General features: G+C 43.5%; 1 protein-coding gene across 2 annotated transcripts; it reads right to left on the reverse strand.

Moving 5' to 3' along the window:
- Positions 1-1,451: 1,451 nt before the first annotated feature.
- Positions 1,452-9,861, reverse strand: LOC118372953 (ras-related C3 botulinum toxin substrate 1). Of its 2 annotated transcripts, XR_004823321.2 has the most exons (7): positions 9,528-9,861; positions 5,394-5,465; positions 4,943-5,060; positions 4,076-4,138; positions 3,728-3,887; positions 2,921-3,103; positions 1,452-2,754 (listed from the first exon to the last, which is right to left on the reverse strand). XR_004823321.2 is itself a non-coding variant. In XM_035759003.2 (6 exons), the coding sequence occupies exons 1-6, from the start codon at positions 9,560-9,562 to the stop codon at positions 2,973-2,975; spliced, it is 579 nt and encodes a 192-aa protein (XP_035614896.1). In that variant the 5' UTR covers positions 9,563-9,861; the 3' UTR covers positions 1,452-2,972. The 2 variants fall into 2 exon arrangements, 1 of the variants encoding a protein (XP_035614896.1); XM_035759003.2 differs by having other exon boundaries at positions 1,452-3,103.
- Positions 9,862-22,547: the final 12,686 nt, after the last annotated feature.

The raw sequence follows: 22,547 nt of genomic DNA on the forward strand, positions 1-22,547 counted from the left end.
AAGGCAAGTCCGTTAAATTCTTACTACAATGACAGCTTCCCAAAAGGCAAAAAAGCCTTCTGCGGCAACGGGATTAAAAATAGGACAACACTGCAGCGCTACAAACACTACTGGGCACAGACAACAGCACAAAGGGCAAGGTAGAGACAATGACACTACGAGTTTGGCACACCTGTATTTGGGGAGGTTCTGCCATTATTCTCTTGTCAGTTTGGATGGAGAGTGTCGCTGCACAGCATTTTCAGAGCGCTCCAGAGTTGTTCAAGTCCAGGCTCGGGCTGGGCCACTCAACATTGAGACTTGTCATGAAGCCATTCTTGCATCGTCTTGGCTGTGTACTTAGGGTCATTGTCCTGCTGGAAAGTGAACCTTCGCTCCAGTCTGAGGTCCTGAGCGCCCTGGAGCAGGTTATCAAGGATCTCTGTACATCTTTCCCTCGATCCTGACTAGTCTCCCAGTCCCTGCCGCTGAATAACATCCCAACAGCATGATGCTGCCACCACCATGCCTCACCGTACAGATGGTGCCAGGTTTCCTGTGACGCTTGGCATTCAGGCCAAGGAGTTCAATATTGGTTTCATCAGACAAGAGAATCCTTTCTCTCGTTGTCAGAGTCCTCCAAGCGGGCTGTCATGTACCTTTTACTGAGGAGTGGCTTCCATCTGGCCACTCTACAATAAAGGCCCGATTGCAGCAATCCACCAAAGCTCTTAGGAAGAGTCTTGGTGGTTCCAAACTTCTTCCATTTAAGAATGAGGCCACTGTGTTCTTGAGGACCTTCTATGCTGAAGAATTTTTGTTGGTACTCTTCCCCAGATCTGTGCCATGACTCACTCCTGTCTCATGCTCTAGACAAATCCTTCAACCTCAGGTTTATGCTCTGACATGCACTGTTAACTGTGTTGCATGCCTTTGGCCAATCAGTTGAACTCCAATCAAGTTGTAGAAACATCTCAAGGATGATCAATTGAAACAGGATGCACCGGAGCTCAATTTTAAGTCTCATTTAGTTATGTAAATATGGTATTAACTTTCCTTTATATATTGGCTACAATTTAAAAACTAATTTAATTCATTTTAGAATAAGGCTGTAACAAAACAAAATGTGGAAAAAGTCAAGGGATCTGAATACATACAACCTGAGGGGGGGGGGTTTACTACAAAGCATGATCAATTAGTTAGCCAGCTAACCTTGATAAACAATCAGAAATAGTTTATTTTCTGGTTCATAAAGAAAGCTAAACATAGATATGTTTTTAGTTATGGAGTTAAGTAGACCATGCCCATTTTAAACTCAACCAAAAAAAGTGATTTCAGAATATTTAGTTAAGTTAGCTGGCTAAGTACTTGATCTTGTTTTGTAGTATACCCTTCTGTTCTGTTAAGGGAGTGGGTGGGAAATGTTTACATTCCTACAGCCGCACAACAGAACTTAAAGCTGACAACAGGCAGAGATTTTAAATGAATTTATTTGCTTTAAAAAATAAAAAAAAATCAGCAGAGTAACCACTATCATGTCCAAATAAAAGCAGAACAAAAATTGAGTTCTTTCAATGTGCCATTCATTAGTACACTGGTAATACCTCAGAGCAACAGCCTCTCACTCAGTCAAAAATAAAGAGCACTGAACCACTGAACTACTGTATATTGTAAATACAGCCATTAGTAGCTACTGTAAACCAAAGACATGGTCAGTCTTCTTCTGAACGCTATTAAAATAGTTTAGTGATACAGTAATAGTAATGTTTACATAGCATCATGTCAATGACATCCTTTCGAGTAGCAAACAAACTCCAGATTCTTCACACTTGTACTATACGTTTTTTAAAGGACTGGACAGATGGCAACTGCTGACAGAACCTGTTAAAAGGGAATAACATCAAATACAGGCCTAGATTCTACCATAAAAACAAACAAGGCCTATAAGAAAAAGGTAATGATGCACCAGGTGTCTGGAGTGTAAAGCTGGCGGACTACACTCATACAATGGATGTATTTATGTACAGTAACACTCATGGTTTGAAACGGTTGTTTAATCCAACAAGAGGGATCCATCTAAATTGGTCTGATAAAAAGAACAATTCCCCATCCTCTTTCTGACCAATAAGTTCACCTATACACCTGGTCAGGTGCATTCTTAGTCTAGACACCTTAAGAATGCAAAATACTGGATCTTTTCTCAGACCAAGGGGGAGCACCAAGTACAATAAGTAGAGATTTAGATTGATCTAATATGCATTTACATCCACCTAGGTATAACGTGATAGCTATTATCCATGACTGACATCAGTTGTTTTGACAATGTATTCCAAGATGGATAACATTCACCTGAGGAGAAATGATTGATCAAAATCTACATAAGAGTATGATTATAGAACTTAACAGCTAGTACAACACTTAGAATTTGTTTATTTAGATTTCTCTTGAGCTATCAACCGTTTTGTCAAGATTAAGCAAATTATGGTCGCAAACATTGTACAGAAGAGAAAAAGCAAGAAATCATGACATTTAGTGTACACGGAGCTCCTAGAAAGTGATGACCGTTATATGAAGTAGGAATTTTGGCAACACCTCAATTCATTGAAGTCTGTAAACAAACAATATGGACTCGGAGTGGAAAGAGACCGAAATTGAAAAGCGCAATTAGTATTACCTTCCAGGAACATAAAAAAAAGGGAAAATTTTTGAAGGCAGCAGGAATTTCTTAGTGTTGGGGAAACATGTAGGGCTTGTCCAACCCCCTTCTTCCTAGAGCTGAAGAAGAGTTCATTGTAAGCTTCGTATAATAAAATCAATCATATTTAAGTAGTATGTACCAATTACAATGTGAAAGAGAAAAAAAATATATCTGGATACATATGGTTTTTGTAGAATCCTCCCCCTTCCTCCTAAGACACTCCCCCGCCCTCTTATTCATTACCAATAGGTGAGCTCAGACTGCAGCGTGACTTCCTACTTCCTGTCTACGGAATTTAGAGTAGTGAGCACTTCCTCTTCCTCTTCTTGACAGGTGGGGGACACAGGACCGCCCGGATGGCTTCGTCAAATACTGTCTTAAGGCCACGCTGTGTCAAGGCTGAGCATTCCAGGTACTTTACTGCTCCTGTAGAGAGACAGGCTGGCAGTCAACATAACAGCAAATACGGATTTAATTCATTAAAATCCTAAATAGACTAATAGCTATGACTACCCTGAGCGGAGCCAGGTTAAGCTATGAAAAAACTGCATTGACATTGCTGTGTAGAGTCCAGTAATAAGCTTACTCTACGTCCGGGAAACTGGCCCCTAAAGTACTACTAAGAACTAAGTAAGCCTTGTCCGAGCCAGAACAGCCCATCTCCTGTTTCTGTACTGAGGCACCTTGATGTACAGTACCCCCCTGGACAGGACACGAGCCCCTCTCCTGTTTCTGTAGTGAGGCACCTTGATGTACAGTACCCCCCTGGACAGGACACTAGCCCCTCTCCTGTTTCTGTAGTGAGGCACCTTGATGTACAGTACCCCCCTGGACAGGACACTAGCCCCTCTCCTGTTTCTGTAGTGAGGCACCTTGATGTACAGTACCCCCCTGGACAGGACACTAGCCCCTCCTGTTTCTGTAGTGAGGCACCTTGATGTACAGTACCCCCCCGGACAGAACACTAGCCCATCTCCTGTTTCTGTACTGAGGCACCTTGATGTACCAATAGACCCCCTGGACAAGACTAAGTACCATCAGTAAACTAACCAATCTCTTTGGCCATGGCCAGGCCCTGGGGGTAGGTGATGGGGGTGAGTTTCTTCTCCTTCAGCTTCTCGATGGTGTCCTTGTCGTCTCTCAGATCCAGCTTGGTGCCCACCAGGATGATGGGGGTGTTGGGGCAGTGGTGTCTCACCTCTGGGTACCACTACGGAGGACATGGACAAGTCAGTCAGGATAGGATCAGGATATTACTGTAAACTAGAGGCCTACCTATCAGGTCTATACATCAGTTGTTTTGAGTATGTGGATAAAATCCACCCTTTCAAGCAATGACCTTGATAAAGCATTAAGTTATCACAGAACTAGATAAACAAAGCCAAGGCTATGGCTCACCTTGGCACGGACGTTTTCAAAGGAGGCAGGACTCACGAGGGAGAAGCAAATCAAGAACACATCCTGTTGAGAGGAAACAAACAGCATAATTTATATAAGATCCACCATGAAAAACTGAGTTGCAATTCATGGAGATGATGAATGGTACAAATTAACCACACAGACAGAGTTTATGAACCAGTCCTCAATCTAGGACAAAGTTTCCCTGAACACTAACCACTGTCAATTGATGGGAGGAGTCAGAGCCCAGAATGAGGGCAGACAAAGGGGCAGACAGAGCACTCTTTCACTTAATGCCTGCTCCAGACATTGTTTAGGTACTATGGGCAGAGGACTGTACTCTCATCCCCATACATGCAGACTGACATAATAAATGCTCAATGTTGGCAACAACGCAATATGCCTTTCCCCAACGCCCTGAATAACTTGCGTTATATTGTTCACAATGTTGTCAAAACCGGAACGCAAACAATGTTTTTGAGGGGGATATTCAGCTAACACCAGGAATTCAGCTAAAAACTACAAATTTAGGCAGTCTGTTCCCAAGTATTCCCACAAATAAAAGAGAAGTGATTGTGTCTCAATGTAAATCAAGGTATGAAATTGTTATTTTCAAACACACTATTTTTGGGCTTAGCATTGGTCAATTTTCAGTGTAGAAATTACTATAGTTAATGGTACAAATTAACCACACAGACAGAGTTTATGAACTCCCCGACCATCCACTGCGACAAAAATCAACCCACAGCTGAATCTAGTTGCCTACTCTTTGTATGAATTGATGCTTTACGCCCCGCTGACAGCAATGCACTGATAGTCACTAATTATGACACTAGTGACAACAGTACATTTCTCCTGTTGTTTTACCGTCTGTGGATAGGACAGTGGTCGGAGTCTGTCGTAGTCTTCCTGTCCTGCTGTATCCCATAGACCCAGATTCACTGGTTTCCCATCAACCATCACATTGGCAGAGTAGTTGTCAAAGCTGCAGAGAGATGTATATTGTTACGCCACAATGACATCAGGGAAGTGATTAGCACACAACCAGGAAATAATGGCAACCAGTAAATGTCAATGATTCTACAGGCTAAATATATAATTTCCTGATTCAACAGGAAAAACTTAAAACCACACCTCTTATAAAATGTAAACATAGAATGCTAACATGAACATGCAGCACTATGTTTCTAGTGTAGGGGAGAAGGGTTAAGAATTATAACTTAGACCCTGGCACAGCATTTCTTTTGCTGACAAAACTCCATGCCATTTGTAAGACCTGCTGCGGAGTGAGAGACAGTGTGAGAGAGTGAGCACTTACACTGTGGGTATATATTCCCCGGGGAACGCATTGGTGGTGTAGCTGATGAGCAGGCATGTTTTACCCACAGCTCTGGAGGAGAAAACGAGAGATGGAGGGATAAGGAGGAGAAATAAACAACTTTAGTTTTGTTTATGTTAATTTCAAAACTGAAAGGAGAACTTGGAGGGGTTTAACTGGCCAACTTGAGACAATGAGTTAAACTATGAATAAATGTCTGTATTATCAAGTAGTGATGCACCGATATGATATTTTTGGCAGAAACTGATATTTTCCTTGCCAAAAAAAAACAAGCAGGGAATAGTTATCACACAAACGCGCAGTGGTCTGTGGCACTGCATTTCAGTGCAAGAGGTGTCACTACAGTCCCTAGTCGAATCCAGGCTGCATCACATCCGGCCGTGATTGGGAGTCCCATAGGGCGGCGCATAATTGGGCGGCGCATAATTGGGCAGGCATCGCCTGGGTTTGGCCAGGGTAGGCTGTCATTGTAAATAAGGATTTGTTCTTAACTGACTTGCCTAATTTAGGTTACACACACACTGACCAAAAAGTTATTTTGCTCGCATACATGTCCCCCATTACCAGTAAAACAATCAAAACCTATTTCACTTACTTGCTGTGCCGTTTCGTTGTTCATTTGTTCAGTCGTTTCATTCTCAAACAGGATTTCTACTGAACGTCGTTTGGGTCTTTGCGTGTCAAAAAATATACTATTTAACGTGTCAACGCTACTGCTACTCTCTGTTCATCATATATGCATAGTCACTTTAACCATATCTACATGTACATACTACCTCAATCAGCCTGACTAACCAGTGTCTGTATGTAGCCTCACTACTTTTATAGCCTCGCTACTGTATATAGCATGTCTTTTTACTGTTGTTTTATTTCTTTACCTACCTATTGTTCACCTAATACCTTTTTTTTGTACTATTGGTTTGAGCCTGTAAGTAAGCATTTCACTGTAAGGTCTACACCTGCTGTATTCGGCGCACGTGACAAATAAACTTGTATTTGATTTGAAATAAGCTTGTTGACCAATCAGGACTTGAATATGACTGCACGTCACATAATACATTTAACACGTTCATTAAGTTTACACATTGATTACACTCATTCATATGTCACAAAGATTCATCGATACGTATGCTATGATTCTGGTAAATTTGTCTCACACACCTACAGTGCTGGTTATAAAAAAAAAAAGAGCCGGCTAGCTCATGGACGCAAACCATGTTCTTCCCCAAAAACATAGCAAAACGACATAATCTGTTTCAGTAGCTATAGTTTGCTAACTATATAGCTAGGTGTCATCTAAAATAACAATAATTTATAAGACAGTTCTTATTTGATTAATGGTCTGACCCATCTATGTGAAGCTAGCCACAATAGTGGACCTCACGGTTAGCCTTAAAAATAAAAGTATGGCATAATTCTATGATTTGTATTAATTTGCATCACTGTCAATTACAGACTTCTATTTAAGGCAACCTGCAAATTCCACCATTGTGCCTAATCCTTATTGTGGTCTGGTCGAGCATCACGAGCCAGATGATGCTAGCTGGCTGCTTATAACATTAGCTTTGGGCAACAGGGTTAAGTAGCTGGCTAGCTATTTATTTTCATGAACTGAAGTTCAATTTCAATAGGCGAACAACAAGAGGCAACCGAGCTAATACTTACAAGGATTCCTAAATCATTGCTAAAAATGAAAATGACTGCAGTTTCTACTGGTCATTGTTTTCAGGCTGGTTGTATTGGTGCTAGCTAGGTACCAAACGAATGCCAGCTACCTTAGAAGTTGCGGTCGAACAAATGATGCTTTATTACCAACTCAGTATTGTAAACACTACCAACTCAGTATTGTAAACACTACCAACTCAGTATTGTAAACACTACCAACTCAGTATTGTAAACACTACCAACTCAGTATTGTAAACACTACCAACTCAGTATTGTAAACACTACCAACTCAGTATTGTAAACACTACCAACTCAGTATTGTAAACACTACCAACTCAGTATTGTAAACACTACCAACTCAGTATTGTAAACACTACCAACTCAGTATTGTAAACACTACCAACTCAGTATTGTAAACACTACCAACTCAGTATTGTAAACACTACCAACTCAGTATTGTAAACACTACCAACTCAGTATTGTAAACACTACCAACTCAGTATTGTAAACACTACCAACTCAGTATTGTAAACACTACCAACTCAGTATTGTAAACACTACCAACTCAGTATTGTAAACACTACCAACTCAGTATTGTAAACACTACCAACTCAGTATTGTAAACACTACCAACTCAGTATTGTAAACACTACCAACTCAGTATTGTAAACACTACCAACTCAGTATTGTAAACACTACCAACTCAGTATTGTAAACACTACCAACTCAGTATTGTAAACACTACCAACTCAGTATTGTAAACACTACCAACTCAGTATTGTAAACACTACCAACTCAGTATTGTAAACACTACCAACTCAGTATTGTAAACACTACCAACTCAGTATTGTAAACACTACCAACTCAGTATTGTAAACACTACCAACTCAGTATTGTAAACACTACCAACTCAGTATTGTAAACACTACCAACTCAGTATTGTAAACACATCGTTCATGGCCGGTGTTTGAAGACTTTTTTTGTACAGCTTTGACAGTACTAATGTACCTTTTGACAGTGATACTGTGTCTTTTTTGACACGCAAAGACCCAAATGGCGTTTCATAGTATGTATGTTGTGAAGCTAATCGCAGTGACGCCATTACTGTGTAACTCCGGTAGGGCAACATCTGAAAAATAGCACACTTGGTAGTGTGTACCGGTGCTCAACCAGTCTGCGAAAGTCAACATCACCCACGACAGAGAACGGTTGATTGTCAAGGGCAATGAATTCCATTATCTTGGCTTTAACGGATTTCGCCTTTGAGTGGTCTCAAATTGTGTTACTCTCAAATGACTGCTCGATCCACACAGCAGACATTGTAGGCTAGTTTCGGAATACTTTGTTGCAAGTGTAGCACAAAATTGTATGTGGCGTCATTACGTCATGTACCTACGTTATTGGTATACACGTCAGCTTTGACATCGGTTTTGCACCTCAACGGTAAACTAGACGTCGGCCGATACCGATGTTGCCATTTTTAGCTTATATCGTCCGATTCCGATACGTTCACCGATAATTTGTGCATCCCTATTATCCCGTAGTGATCCAATGTTGGGGTTTCGCTCTACAATAGGGACATATTATGAAGACTTGAGAAGATGACCCACTATCTAGCAGATATTTATCAGAACCTCTTAGTTTCTTTAGAAAGCTTCATACACTACTTACTATAGCCCTTTAATTGAAATATATCTGGAAAAGAGTAGTTAACTGCCTGTTAATGAGCTCCACCATCAACCTTATTTAGGACATGGTACCAGCATTGACAAAGCATGGCACTATGTCCCTATGTTCTAAATCATGTTGATGGTGGAGTTCATTAACAACAGGCAGTTAAACTACTCTTTTCCAGACATATTTAAATTAAAGAGATATAGTAAGTAGTGTATGAAGCTTTCTAAAGAAACTAAGAGGTTCTGATACATATCTGCTAGATAGTGGGTCATCTTCTCAAGTGTTAAGTTCTCAATAAAGCAAAGGGAAGAAAATTATCTAAAACCCAATGGTGTAGCAAATTATGTCACTTATCGTAATACAAGTGGAATGATAGGACGGACACTAAAGGGTTGCTGGGAATGGATCTTTTCTCATAACAGTACATACAGCGGGCTTTGTCTCACTCGCTAGCCACTACTCATTTTAACCTAACAAGAAACGTGTGGTCCTAACAGCAAACGAGAATGCATAACAGTTACCGTAAAGTAACAATTAGTATGCCACAACAAGTTTGCAGTCTGATGTTAGCAAGCTAACTTAGCTGACGCTAATTAGCTAACGTTAGTGTTGGAAACTGACAGTTGTCACCAATTAGTAAGCCAACGCTCAAACTGTGGGCTACTAGAAACAATTCACTTTGACAACGTATTCTAGATCATAACTTATATTGTAAGACGTCATTTTATAAAAACATACCTAACTAGCTACATAAATGTAGGTTTAACTTACCCGTCCCCCACTACAACACACTTGATGGCCTGCATCGACGCCTCTCTCAGCTATCAAGCTACAGTAGCTAGCTCAAATTGTAGCTTATTGGTCAGCTGGTAAACCACTCTTTTGATGCGTGAACTTGTTTTCCCAAAAAGGAGAAAAACAAGGTTTGAAGCCTGGATTGGAGAGCCCAAATTGCGATAGGTTAGAAATGAGGAGAATTCCTTCAAATCAGTGTCCTCAAATAACTTGGTGGAGCTCCAAACTTATAAACCAAGCAGCCACCACCCCAAAAATCTCTGGTGCTAAGCTTGGAAAAACGCCCTCAGACAACGGAAGCTGTAGCTCCCATTCCATACTACAAGTCATTTCCGTTTACCGTAGATTGGATAAAGGAATTTTCAAAGGGCTGTCAATCGACGCCACCTAGCGGTAAGTAGAACATTTCTACAGCCACGTTCAGTTTCTGAACATTAGAGGGCAGTATTCCCTCATCAGCTGAATATTGTAAAGTCGCTCCAAGGTGGTGCACCATTTCAGAGTGTCAGGCGTCATAAGACAAGACAGTCAGTCAATACTTAGGGTCTAATGATTTCATTCATCCGGGAACTTTGTCATGGTTGTCCCGTGTTTTATCCTTTAAAAAAAGTATGTGTTTATCCACATTACAGCATCTTATCTAAGTTGGCATTTGACAGATGATCTTATCCAGAGTGATTTAGGGTTAAGTGCCTTGCTCAATGGTAGACAGATTTTTCACCCATTTCACTTGTGGATTCAAACCACTGACCTTTTGGTTACTGGCCCAATGTTCTTAACCAGCAAGGCTACTTGTAGGCTACCTGCTCCCCGGCACGACACAGATTGTCTGTTGACTGCAGATCCAAAACATCTGAATAAAAACAGAATAAAACCAGTTAAGATGCTCTCTTTCCCCTTCTCTCTTCCTTCATCCTACTCCCCCTTCTCATTTCATCAGCAAAACTATTAGTGTCTTCATTGTTAATTAATCAGTGTCTCTGGCTGTTCTACTCAAGGACATTCGGAGACTTGTCCCGAAGCCAATCCTGTGTTGTCTTGGCTATGTGCTTAGGGTCATTGTCCCGTTGGAAGGTGAAGCTTCACCCCCAGTTTAAGGTCCTGAGCGCTCTGGAGCAGGTTTTCGTCAAGGATCTTTCTTTACTTTGCTCCGTTCATCTTTCCCTCGATCATGACTAGATTCCCAGTCCCTGCCACTGAAAAACATCCCCACAGCATGATGCTGTCACCACAATGCTTCACCGTAGGGATGGTGGAAGGTTTCCTCCAGATATGACACTTGGCATTCAGGCAAAATAGTTAAATCATGGTTTCATCAGACCATTGAATCCTGTTTCTCATGGTCTGACAGTCTTTAGGTGCCTTTTGGCGAACTCCAAGCCTTTTACTGAGGAGTTGCTTCTGTCTGGCCACTCTACCATAAAGGCCTGATTGTTGGAGTGCTGCAGAGATGGTTGTCCTTCTGGAAGGTTCCCCCATCTCCACAGAGGAACTCTGGAGCTCTGTCAGGGTGATCATTGGGATCTTGGTTACCTCCCTGACCAAGGCCCTTCTCCACCGATTGCTCAGTTTGGCCGGACGGCCAGCTCTAGGAAGAGTCCTGGTGGTTCTAAACTGCTTCCATTTAAGAATGATGAGGCCACTGTGTTCTTGGGGACTTTCAATCCTGCAGACATTTTTTTGGTACCCTTCCCCAGATCTGTGCCTTGACACAATCCTGTCTCGGATCTCTACAGACATTTCCTCCTACTTTATGGCTTGGTTTTTGCTCTGGCATGCACTGACAACTGTGTGTAGATGGATAAAATATTTATTTATTTGATCCATTTTAGAATGAGGTTGTAACATTAAAATGTGGAAAAGAGGAATGCGTGTGAATACTTTCAGAATGCACTGTGGAGCAGGACTACTCACATACCATTTGAGAAGGCCCAGTCAGAAACATTTCCTAGGTGGAAAAGGTCGGAATAGATATCATCATTTATTGGCGTAGTAACAAACTCCCACCTTGCAACCTATGCGACCCCAAACTGTTCACACCCCTCGTTGACAGAGAGAACATTTTGCAGTTTTAAAGCTAATTTCCTAAAAATTCACGAATTTTCCCATTACTTACTGTAGGTTATGTGCGTTCCTATGATACCAGCTTACTGTAGGTTATGTGCGTTCCTATGATACCAGCTTACTGTAGGTTGTGTGCGTTCCTATGATACCAGCTTACTGTAGGTTGTGTGCGTTCCTATGATACCAGCTTACTGTAGGTTGTGTGCGTTCCTATGATACCAGCTTACTGTTGGTTATGTGCGTTCCTATGATACCAGCGTACTGTAGGTTATGTGCGTTCCTATGATACCAGCTTACTGTAGGTTATGTGCGTTCCTATGATACCAGCTTACTGTAGGTTATGTGCTTTCATATGATACCAGCTTACTGTAGGTTATGTGCGTTCATATGATACCAGCTTACTGTAGGTTATGTGCTTTCATATGATACCAGCTTACCGTAGGTTATGTGCGTTAATATGATACCAGCGTACTGTAGGTTGTGTGCGTTCCTATGATACCAGCTTACTGTAGGTTGTGTGTGTTCATATGATACCAGCTTACTTACTGTAGGTTGTGTGTGTTCATATGATACCAGCTTACTTACTGTAGGTTGTGTGTGTTCATATGATACCAGCTTACTTACTGTAGGTTGTGTGTGTTCATATGATACCAGCTTACTTACTGTAGGTTGTGTGTGTTCATATGATACCAGCTTACTTACTGTAGGTTGTGTGTGTTCATATGATACCAGCTTACTTACTGTAGGTTGTGTGTGTTCATATGATACCAGCTTACTTACTGTAGGTTGTGTGTGTTCATATGATACCAGCTTACTTACTGTAGGTTGTGTGTGTTCATATGATACCAGCTTACTTACTGTAGGTTGTGTGTGTTCATATGATACCAGCTGACTTACTGTAGGTTGTGTGTGTTCATATGATACCAGCTTACTTACTGTAGGTTGTGTGTGTTCATATGATACCAGCTTACTTACTGCAGGTTGTGTGTGTTCATATGATACCAGCTTACTTACTGTAGGTTGTGTGTGTTCATATGATACCAGCTTACTTACTGTAGGTTGTGTGTGTTCATATGATACCAGCTTACTTACTGTAGGTTGTGTGTGTTCATATGATACCAGCTTACTTACTGTAGGTTGTGTGTGTTCATATGATACCAGCTTACTTACTGTAGGTTGTGTGTGTTCATATGATACCAGCTTACTTACTGTAGGTTGTGTGTGTTCATATGATACCAGCTTACTTACTGTAGGTTGTGTGTGTTCATATGATACCAGCTTACTTACTGTAGGTTGTGTGTGTTCATATGATACCAGCTTACTTACTGTAGGTTGTGTGTGTTCATATGATACCAGCTTACTTACTGTAGGTTGTGTGTGTTCATATGATACCAGCTTACTTACTGTAGGTTGTGTGTGTTCATATGATACCAGCTTACTTATTGTAGGTTGTGTGTGTTCATATGATACCAGCTGACTTACTGTAGGTTGTGTGTGTTCATATGATACCAGCTTACTTACTGTAGGTTGTGTGTGTTCATATGATACCAGCTTACTTACTGTAGGTTGTGTGTGTTCATATGATACCAGCTGACTTACTGTAGGTTGTGTGTGTTCATATGATACCAGCTTACTTACTGTAGGTTGTGTGTGTTCATATGATACCAGCTTACTTACTGTAGGTTGTGTGTGTTCATATGATACCAGCTTACTTACTGTAGGTTGTGTGTGTTCATATGATACCAGCTGACTTACTGTAGGTTGTGTGTGTTCATATGATACCAGCTTACTTACTGTAGGTTGTGTGTGTTCATATGATACCAGCTTACTTACTGTAGGTTGTGTGTGTTCATATGATACCAGCTGACTTACTGTAGGTTGTGTGTGTTCATATGATACCAGCTTACTTACTGTAGGTTGTGTGTGTTCATATGATACCAGCTTACTTACTGTAGGTTGTGTGTGTTCATATGATACCAGCTTACTTACTGTAGGTTGTGTGTGTTCATATGATACCAGCTTACTTACTGTAGGTTGTGTGTGTTCATATGATACCAGCTTACTTACTGTAGGTTGTGTGTGTTCATATGATACCAGCTTACTTACTGTAGGTTGTGTGTGTTCATATGATACCAGTTGCCTGACTGAATGTTTTATTTTACTGTTTTTTGTCGGGAGTGTGTGTGTGTTGTTTTCTACTTGACATACATTGTCTCTAAGAGATCAATACATGTGGTCACAGAAAAATATGGTGTATCTATGCATCTATACAATGAACTCACTAAGCAGTCGTGTAGGTCGTATAGGATTTCTGATGTATATTCACGTGTATGTTTGAGTCATCCATTATAAATGTACATTTACTGGTGTACTGTATGATTCATAACCTAACCGAAGGTTATTACTGGTCAGTCCATGAGTCTGTCAAGCTAAGCCACCCTCTTAGCAGAACACACACACACATTCTCCATACCATTGCTGCCCCCTGGAAAGTTGTATACATCTGTTTCAACACTTTGAAGCTCAACAGTGCTGTAAATCTGCACCGGAAATATTGTCTTTGAATCGTAAATTAACTTCTCTTCCTCTAACAAATCCCCTCTAGGTATCCATCCCCATCCCTAGTTAGTTCATCATGCCATTATAGTCATAAACCATATCTGGCTCTTCTCTGAAGGTGTCAGAAAAGCTTCCCTAATGTGTATGTAAGCCAGATGCTCTTGCTGTGAAGCTTCCTGCATGAAAATAGACCTACGAATGAAAGTACATGATTATAAGGCTGTTTGTGTGAGAAACTTCCTTTGTAATGAGTTGTATGAAGAATGAAGGACATTCATTCATCAACCAGCAGCACTATTCTTTGGTGTTGCATTATAAAATCAGCAACTAGGACACTTTCAGTGAGAAGAAATTAAACCATAAACATTTACCATAGTGTTCAGTGATGCATCCTGCTCCACTGTGCTACGCATCTCAACACATCTCCACTGTGCTACGTATCTCAACACATCTCCACTGTGCTACGTATCAACACATCTCCACTGTGCTACGCATCTCAACACATCTCCACTGTGCTACGCATCTCAACACATCTCCACTGTGCTACGCATCTCAACACATCTCCACTGTGCTACGCATCTCAACACATCTCCACTGTGCTACGCATCTCAACACATCTCCACTGTGCTACGTATCAACACATCTCCACTGTGCTACGTATCAACACATCTCCACTGTGCTACGCATCTCAACACATCTCCACTGTGCTACGCATCTCAACACATCTCCACTGTGCTACGCATCTCAACACATCTCCACTGTGCTACGCATCTCAACACATCTCCACTGTGCTACGCATCTCAACACATCTCCACTGTGCTACGCATCTCAACACATCTCCACTGTGCTACGCATCTCAACACATCTCCACTGTGCTACGCATCTCAACACATCTCCACTGTGCTACGCATCTCAACACATCTCCACTGTGCTACGCATCTCAACACATCTCCACTGTGCTACGTATCAACACATCTCCACTGTGCTACGTATCAACACATCTCCACTGTGCTACGCATCTCAACACATCTCCACTGTGCTACGCATCAACACATCTCCACTGTGCTACGTATCAACACATCTCCACTGTGCTACGTATCAACACATCTCCACTGTGCTACGCATTTCAACACATCTCCACTGTGCTACGTATCAACACATCTCCACTGTGCTACGCATCAACACATCTCCACTGTGCTACGCATCTCAACACATCTCCACTGTGCTACGCATCAACACATCTCCACTGTGCTACGCATCTCAACACATCTCCACTGTGCTACGCATCTCAACACATCTCCACTGTGCTACGCATCTCAACACATCTCCACTGTGCTACGCATCAACACATCTCCACTGTGCTACGCATCAACACATCTCCACTGTGCTACGCATCTCAACACATCTCCACTGTGCTACGCATCAACACATCTCCACTGTGCTACGCATCTCAACACATCTCCACTGTGCTACGCATCTCAACACATCTCCACTGTGCTACGCATCTCAACACATCTCCACTGTGCTACGCATCTCAACACATCTCCACTGTGCTACGCATCTCAACACATCTCCACTGTGCTACGCATCAACACATCTCCACTGTGCTACGTATCAACACATCTCCACTGTGCTACGCATCTCCACACATCTCCACTGTGCTACGCATCTCAACACATCTCCACTGTGCTACGCATCTCAACACATCTCCACTGTGCTAAGCATCTCAACACATCTCCACTGTGCTACGCATCTCAACACATCTCCACTGTGCTACGCATCTCAACACATCTCCACTGTGCTACGCATCTCAACACATCTCCACTGTGCTACGCATCTCAACACATCTCCACTGTGCTACGCATCTCAACACATCTCCACTGTGCTACGCATCTCAACACATCTCCACTGTGCTACGTATCAACACATCTCCACTGTGCTACGTATCAACACATCTCCACTGTGCTACGTATCAACACATCTCCACTGTGCTACGCATCTCAACACATCTCCACTGTGCTACGCATCTCAACACATCTCCACTGTGCTACGTATCAACACATCTCCACTGTGCTACGCATCAACACATCTCCACTGTGCTACGTATCAACACATCTCCACTGTGCTACGTATCAACACATCTCCACTGTGCTACGTATCAACACATCTCCACTGTGCTACGCATCTCAACACATCTCCACTGTGCTACGCATCTCAACACATCTCCACTGTGCTACGTATCAACACATCTCCACTGTGCTACGCATCTCAACACATCTCCACTGTGCTACGCATCAACACATCTCCACTGTGCTACGCATCTCAACACATCTCCACTGTGCTACGTATCAACACATCTCCACTGTGCTACGTATCAACACATCTCCACTGTGCTACGTATCAACACATCTCCACTGTGCTACGTATCAACACATCTCCACTGTGCTACGCATCTCAACACATCTCCACTGTGCTACGCATCTCAACACATCTCCACTGTGCTACGCATCAACACATCTCCACTGTGCTACGCATCAACACATCTCCACTGTGCTACGCATCAACACATCTCCACTGTGCTACGTATCAACACATCTCCACTGTGCTACGCATCAACACATCTCCACTGTGCTACGTATCAACACATCTCCACTGTGCTACGCATCTCAACACATCTCCACTGTGCTACGCATCTCAACACATCTCCACTGTGCTACGCATCAACACATCTCCACTGTGCTACGCATCTCAACACATCTCCACTGTGCTTACGCATCTCAACACATCTCCACTGTGCTTACGCATCTCAACACATCTCCACTGTGCTACGCATCTCAACACATCTCCACTGTGCTACGCATCAACACATCTCCACTGTGCTACGCATCTCAACACATCTCCACTGTGCTTACGCATCTCAACACATCTCCACTGTGCTTACGCATCTCAACACATCTCCACTGTGCTACGTATCAACACATCTCCACTGTGCTACGTATCAACACATCTCCACAGTGCTACGTATCAACACATCTCCACAGTGCTACGTATCAACACATCTCCACTGTGCTACGTATCAACACATCTCCACAGTGCTACGTATCAACACATCTCCACAGTGCTACGTATCAACACATCTCCACTGTGCTACGTATCAACACATCTCCACTGTGCTACGCGATAACACATCTCCACTGTGCTACGCATCTCAACACATCTCCACTGTGCTACGCATCTCAACACATCTCCACTGTGCTACGCATCTCAACACATCTCCACTGTGCTACGTATCAACACATCTCCACTGTGCTACGTATCAACACATCTCCACTGTGCTACGCATCTCAACACATCTCCACTGTGCTACGTATCAACACATCTCCACTGTGCTACGCATCAACACATCTCCACTGTGCTACGCATCTCAACACATCTCCACTGTGCTATGCATCTCAACACATCTCCACTGTGCTACGCATCTCAACACATCTCCACTGTGCTACGCATCTCAACACATCTCCACTGTGCTACGCATCTCAACACATCTCCACTGTGCTACGTATCAACACATCTCCACAGTGCTACGTATCAACACATCTCCACTGTGCTACGTATCAACACATCTCCACAGTGCTACGTATCAACACATCTCCACAGTGCTACGTATCAACACATCTCCACTGTGCTACGCATCTCAACACATCTCCACAGTGCTACGTATCAACACATCTCCACTGTGCTACGTATCAACACATCTCCACAGTGCTACGTATCAACACATCTCCACTGTGCTACGCATCTCAACACATCTCCACTGTGCTATGTATCAATACATCTCCACTGTGCTACGCATCAACACATCTCCACTGTGCTACGCATCTCAACACATCTCCACAGTGCTACGTATCAACACATCTCCACTGTGCTACGCATCTCAACACATCTCCACTGTGCTACGCATCTCAACACATCTCCACTGTGCTACGCATCTCAACACATCTCCACTGTGCTACGCATCAACACATCTCCACAGTGCTACGTATCAACACATCTCCACAGTGCTACGTATCAACACATCTCCACTGTGCTACGTATCAACACATCTCCACAGTGCTACGTATCAACACATCTCCACTGTGCTACGTATCAACACATCTCCACTGTGCTACGCATCTCAACACATCTCCACAGTGCTACGTATCAACACATCTCCACTGTGCTACGTATCAACACATCTCCACAGTGCTACGTATCAACACATCTCCACTGTGCTACGCATCTCAACACATCTCCACTGTGCTACGTATCAATACATCTCCACTGTGCTATGCATCAACACATCTCCACTGTGCTACGCATCTCAACACATCTCCACAGTGCTACGCATCTCAACACATCTCCACTGTGCTACGCATCTCAACACATCTCCACTGTGCTACGCATCAACACATCTCCACAGTGCTACGTATCAACACATCTCCACAGTGCTACGTATCAACACATCTCCACTGTGCTACGTATCAACACATCTCCACAGTGCTACGTATCAACACATCTCCACTGTGCTACGTATCAACACATCTCCACTGTGCTACGCATCTCAACACATCTCCACAGTGCTACGTATCAACACATCTCCACTGTGCTACGTATCAACACATCTCCACAGTGCTACGTATCAACACATCTCCACTGTGCTACGCATCTCAACACATCTCCACTGTGCTACGTATCAATACATCTCCACTGTGCTACGCATCTCAACACATCTCCACTGTGCTACGCATCTCAACACATCTCCACTGTGCTACGTATCAACACATCTCCACTGTGCTACGTATCAACACATCTCCACTGTGCTACGCATCTCAACACATCTCCACTGTGCTACGCATCTCAACACATCTCCACTGTGCTACGCATCTCAACACATCTCCACTGTGCTACGTATCAACACATCTCCACAGTGCTACGCATCAACACATCTCCACTGTGCTACGTATCAACACATCTCCACTGTGCTACGCATCTCAACACATCTCCACTGTGCTACGTATCAACACATCTCCACTGTGCTACGCATATCAACACATCTCCACTGTGCTACGCATCTCAACACATCTCCACTGTGCTACGCATCAACACATCTCCACTGTGCTACGCATCTCAACACATCTCCACTGTGCTTACGCATCTCAACACATCTCCACTGTGCTTACGCATCTCAACACATCTCCACTGTGCTACGCATCTCAACACATCTCCACTGTGCTACGCATCAACACATCTCCACTGTGCTACGCATCTCAACACATCTCCACTGTGCTTACGCATCTCAACACATCTCCACTGTGCTTACGCATCTCAACACATCTCCACTGTGCTACGTATCAACACATCTCCACTGTGCTACGTATCAACACATCTCCACAGTGCTACGTATCAACACATCTCCACAGTGCTACGTATCAACACATCTCCACTGTGCTACGTATCAACACATCTCCACAGTGCTACGTATCAACACATCTCCACAGTGCTACGTATCAACACATCTCCACTGTGCTACGTATCAACACATCTCCACTGTGCTACGCGATAACACATCTCCACTGTGCTACGCATCTCAACACATCTCCACTGTGCTACGCATCTCAACACATCTCCACTGTGCTACGCATCTCAACACATCTCCACTGTGCTACGTATCAACACATCTCCACTGTGCTACGTATCAACACATCTCCACTGTGCTACGCATCTCAACACATCTCCACTGTGCTACGTATCAACACATCTCCACTGTGCTACGCATCAACACATCTCCACTGTGCTACGCATCTCAACACATCTCCACTGTGCTATGCATCTCAACACATCTCCACTGTGCTACGCATCTCAACACATCTCCACTGTGCTACGCATCTCAACACATCTCCACTGTGCTACGCATCTCAACACATCTCCACTGTGCTACGTATCAACACATCTCCACAGTGCTACGTATCAACACATCTCCACTGTGCTACGTATCAACACATCTCCACAGTGCTACGTATCAACACATCTCCACTGTGCTACGTATCAACACATCTCCACTGTGCTACGCATCTCAACACATCTCCACAGTGCTACGTATCAACACATCTCCACTGTGCTACGTATCAACACATCTCCACAGTGCTACGTATCAACACATCTCCACTGTGCTACGCATCTCAACACATCTCCACTGTGCTACGTATCAATACATCTCCACTGTGCTACGCATCAACACATCTCCACTGTGCTACGCATCTCAACACATCTCCACAGTGCTACGTATCAACACATCTCCACTGTGCTACGCATCTCAACACATCTCCACTGTGCTACGCATCTCAACACATCTCCACTGTGCTACGCATCTCAACACATCTCCACTGTGCTACGCATCAACACATCTCCACAGTGCTACGTATCAACACATCTCCACAGTGCTACGTATCAACACATCTCCACTGTGCTACGTATCAACACATCTCCACAGTGCTACGTATCAACACATCTCCACTGTGCTACGTATCAACACATCTCCACTGTGCTACGCATCTCAACACATCTCCACAGTGCTACGTATCAACACATCTCCACTGTGCTACGTATCAACACATCTCCACAGTGCTACGTATCAACACATCTCCACTGTGCTACGCATCTCAACACATCTCCACTGTGCTACGTATCAATACATCTCCACTGTGCTATGCATCAACACATCTCCACTGTGCTACGCATCTCAACACATCTCCACAGTGCTACGCATCTCAACACATCTCCACTGTGCTACGCATCTCAACACATCTCCACTGTGCTACGCATCAACACATCTCCACAGTGCTACGTATCAACACATCTCCACAGTGCTACGTATCAACACATCTCCACTGTGCTACGTATCAACACATCTCCACAGTGCTACGTATCAACACATCTCCACTGTGCTACGTATCAACACATCTCCACTGTGCTACGCATCTCAACACATCTCCACAGTGCTACGTATCAACACATCTCCACTGTGCTACGTATCAACACATCTCCACAGTGCTACGTATCAACACATCTCCACTGTGCTACGCATCTCAACACATCTCCACTGTGCTACGTATCAATACATCTCCACTGTGCTACGCATCTCAACACATCTCCACTGTGCTACGCATCTCAACACATCTCCACTGTGCTACGTATCAACACATCTCCACTGTGCTACGTATCAACACATCTCCACTGTGCTACGCATCTCAACACATCTCCACTGTGCTACGCATCTCAACACATCTCCACTGTGCTACGCATCTCAACACATCTCCACTGTGCTACGCATCAACACATCTCCACTGTGCTACGCATCTCAACACATCTCCACTGTGCTTACGCATCTCAACACATCTCCACTGTGCTTACGCATCTCAACACATCTCCACTGTGCTACGTATCAACACATCTCCACTGTGCTACGTATCAACACATCTCCACTGTGCTACGCATCTCAACACATCTCCACTGTGCTACGTATCAACACATCTCCACTGTGCTACGTATCAACACATCTCCACAGTGCTACGTATCAACACATCTCCACTGTGCTACGTATCAACACATCTCCACTGTGCTACGCATCTCAACACATCTCCACTGTGCTACGTATCAACACATCTCCACTGTGCTACGTATCAACACATCTCCACAGTGCTACGTATCAACACATCTCCACTGTGCTACGTATCAACACATCTCCACAGTGCTACGTATCAACACATCTCCACAGTGCTACGTATCAACACATCTCCACTGTGCTACGTATCAACACATCTCCACTGTGCTACGTATCAACACATCTCCACTGTGCTACGCGATAACACATCTCCACTGTGCTACGCATCTCAACACATCTCCACTGTGCTACGCATCTCAACACATCTCCACGGTGCTACGCATCTCAACACATCTCCACTGTGCTACGTATCAACACATCTCCACTGTGCTACGTATCAACACATCTCCACTGTGCTACGCATCTCAACACATCTCCACTGTGCTACGTATCAACACATCTCCACTGTGCTACGCATCAACACATCTCCACTGTGCTACGCATCTCAACACATCTCCACTGTGCTATGCATCTCAACACATCTCCACTGTGCTACGCATCTCAACACATCTCCACTGTGCTACGCATCTCAACACATCTCCACTGTGCTACGCATCTCAACACATCTCCACTGTGCTACGCATCAACACATCTCCACAGTGCTACGTATCAACACATCTCCACAGTGCTACGTATCAACACATCTCCACTGTGCTACGTATCAACACATCTCC

The sequence above is a fragment of the Oncorhynchus keta genome, chromosome 2 (assembly GCF_023373465.1).
Source record: "Oncorhynchus keta strain PuntledgeMale-10-30-2019 chromosome 2, Oket_V2, whole genome shotgun sequence".
Lineage (NCBI taxonomy): Eukaryota > Metazoa > Chordata > Actinopteri > Salmoniformes > Salmonidae > Oncorhynchus > Oncorhynchus keta.